The sequence below is a fragment of the Microtus ochrogaster genome, linkage group LG8, assembly GCF_000317375.1.
Source record: "Microtus ochrogaster isolate Prairie Vole_2 linkage group LG8, MicOch1.0, whole genome shotgun sequence".
In the NCBI taxonomy this organism is placed as follows: Eukaryota; Metazoa; Chordata; class Mammalia; order Rodentia; family Cricetidae; genus Microtus; species Microtus ochrogaster.
The window spans coordinates 22,574,588-22,576,627 of NC_022033.1; the positions used below are offsets into that span (position 1 = coordinate 22,574,588).

Genomic DNA, 2,040 nt, shown 5'->3' on the forward strand with positions numbered 1-2,040 from the left:
GTTCCAGGACAGGCTCCAAAACCACAGAGAAACCCTGTCTTGAAAAAGCAAAAAAATAAAATTAATTAATTAATTAATTTTGGGGGAAAATGAGCTTAAATCCACATTGTTTAATAATTTGTATTTTTCTCCTTAACAAGTTTTTGGAGAATTATATAAAAATATGTGTCATCATTTTAAGAGTCTGTTGTGTTCTTTATGGAACTAGCATACATGATCAGTTTGTTGATGATAGACATTTAGTGATCTCCATATTTGTACCATTACAAAAAGAATGTCATTGAATATATACAGATGTGTGTGTGTTTGTGTGTGTGTGTGTGTGTGTGTGTGTGTGTGTGTGTGTGCACACATATGCCCGACACCATCTTTGGCTGTTCTTCCTCAGGGCTTGTTCACCTTGAATTTTGAGGCAAGATTCTTTACTGGGGTTCTTGTCCTGTTAGTTTTTTGTAAACTTCATGCAGCTAGGGTCAAATGGGAAGAGAAACCTCAGTTGAGAAAACACCTCTATCAAATTCCTGTAGTCTGCAGGGAGGAATCGGGGAGGCATTGGCTTGCTGGTTAGGCTAGACTGGCTCTGAGGGCCAACTTCGTAGATGGTGTGAGGGGTGGACCTCAGGTCCTCATGCTTGTGTGACAGACAGTTCCTGATGGAGCTGTCTCTTCATCCCTTTAATACAGATATTTTTGTGTATATGACTGGGTATTTTTGTAATGAAAAAATTACCAAAAATCTAACTCATACACTCACAAAAAGCATAAAGATATTTTGATTTATATCCCTACTTAGAGCCAGGTTTCTTGCACATCTAAAATCTGAACTTGTTTCTAAAGTTTGTTGCTATTTTATTTTGGCTTGACATTTCATTTTCATTGTTTGTTTGTTTTCGAGACAGCCCTAGCTGTCCTGGAACTTGCTTTGTAGGCCAGACTGGTCTCGAACTTACAGAGATCCACCTGCCTCTACCTCCTGAGTGCTGGGATTAAAGGTGTACGCCAATGTGCCTGGCTACTTATTTTTTATTATTTTATGTATATGGGTGTTTTGCTTGCATGTATGTCTGTGTACCATATGGGTGCCTGGTGCTCAAAGAGGCCATCATATCCCCTGGAACTGGTAGAGATAGTTGAGAGCTACTATGTGGTGTTGGGAATTGAACCCAGACCCTTTGGAAGAGCAGTCTCTTTAAGCCTCTGAGCTATCTCTCCAGCCCCTTGGTATTTTGTTTTTAAGAGGATAGCTCTAGGTGCTATCACAGTAGAGTCTTTCCTGACTGGATGGGGTAGCACATATCTATAATCCTATCACTTGGGAGGTAGAAGCAGAGGATTGGGAATTCAAGGCCAGCCTGGGCCCCAGAGACTCCATCCCAACAGAAGGAAACAGAAATCAAAGGAACAAGCCCTGTCATGGTTCAGGGCTGCAGAGCTGTTCTGTAAGTTCCTTCCCTTTCTCTTCCTGCAGCTGCTCTCCTCAGCATCCCTGGCTTCGTGGAACGGCTTTGCAAACTGGCAACTCGAAAAGTGTCAGAGTCCACGGGCACAGCCAGCTTCCTTCAGGAGCTGGAGGAGTGGTACACGTGGCTGGACAACGCGCTGGTGCTGGACGCCCTGATGAGAGTGGCCAGTGAGGAGTCTGAACACAATCAAGGTACTTTCTATGGGGTCCCTGAGGGGTAAGGTTTTTTCTGGACCCCTTGGAGACGTTGTTGGTCTCCTTTTTGTGGAGACTCAAGAGTTGCTAACAGTAGAATTTTCCTTAAGGTGGTCATACACCAGGACTGTATTAAAACTTTAATAAGTTCCACTTCACTTCATGAAAAGAAGAAATAAAAAAAATCTAAATTTATATAATAAATAAATGGATTGAATTAGGAGAGCAAAAGAAGCTCAGGTTAAGAACCCTATATCACATGCTTCACGGGTGAATTCTACCAACATTTAAGCTTTTCCATAAAGCAAATACTTCTCAACTTATTCTTTGAAAAGAGTTTTACCATTATACCTAAACCAAAGACATCACAAGAAAAGAAAGTT

At 41.4% G+C, this 2,040-nt stretch overlaps 1 protein-coding gene across 2 annotated transcripts in view; it reads left to right on the plus strand.

The window, feature by feature from the left end:
• Positions 1–2,040, plus strand: part of Trpc4ap (transient receptor potential cation channel subfamily C member 4 associated protein) — a 71,927-nt gene that overhangs the window by 46,103 nt on the left and 23,784 nt on the right. For both annotated transcript variants that reach the window (XM_005363074.2, XM_005363075.2), the window contains exon 8: positions 1,469–1,654. In XM_005363074.2, coding sequence (XP_005363131.1) covers positions 1,469–1,654 — 186 coding nt within the window. The remainder of the gene's footprint in view (positions 1–1,468; positions 1,655–2,040) is intronic.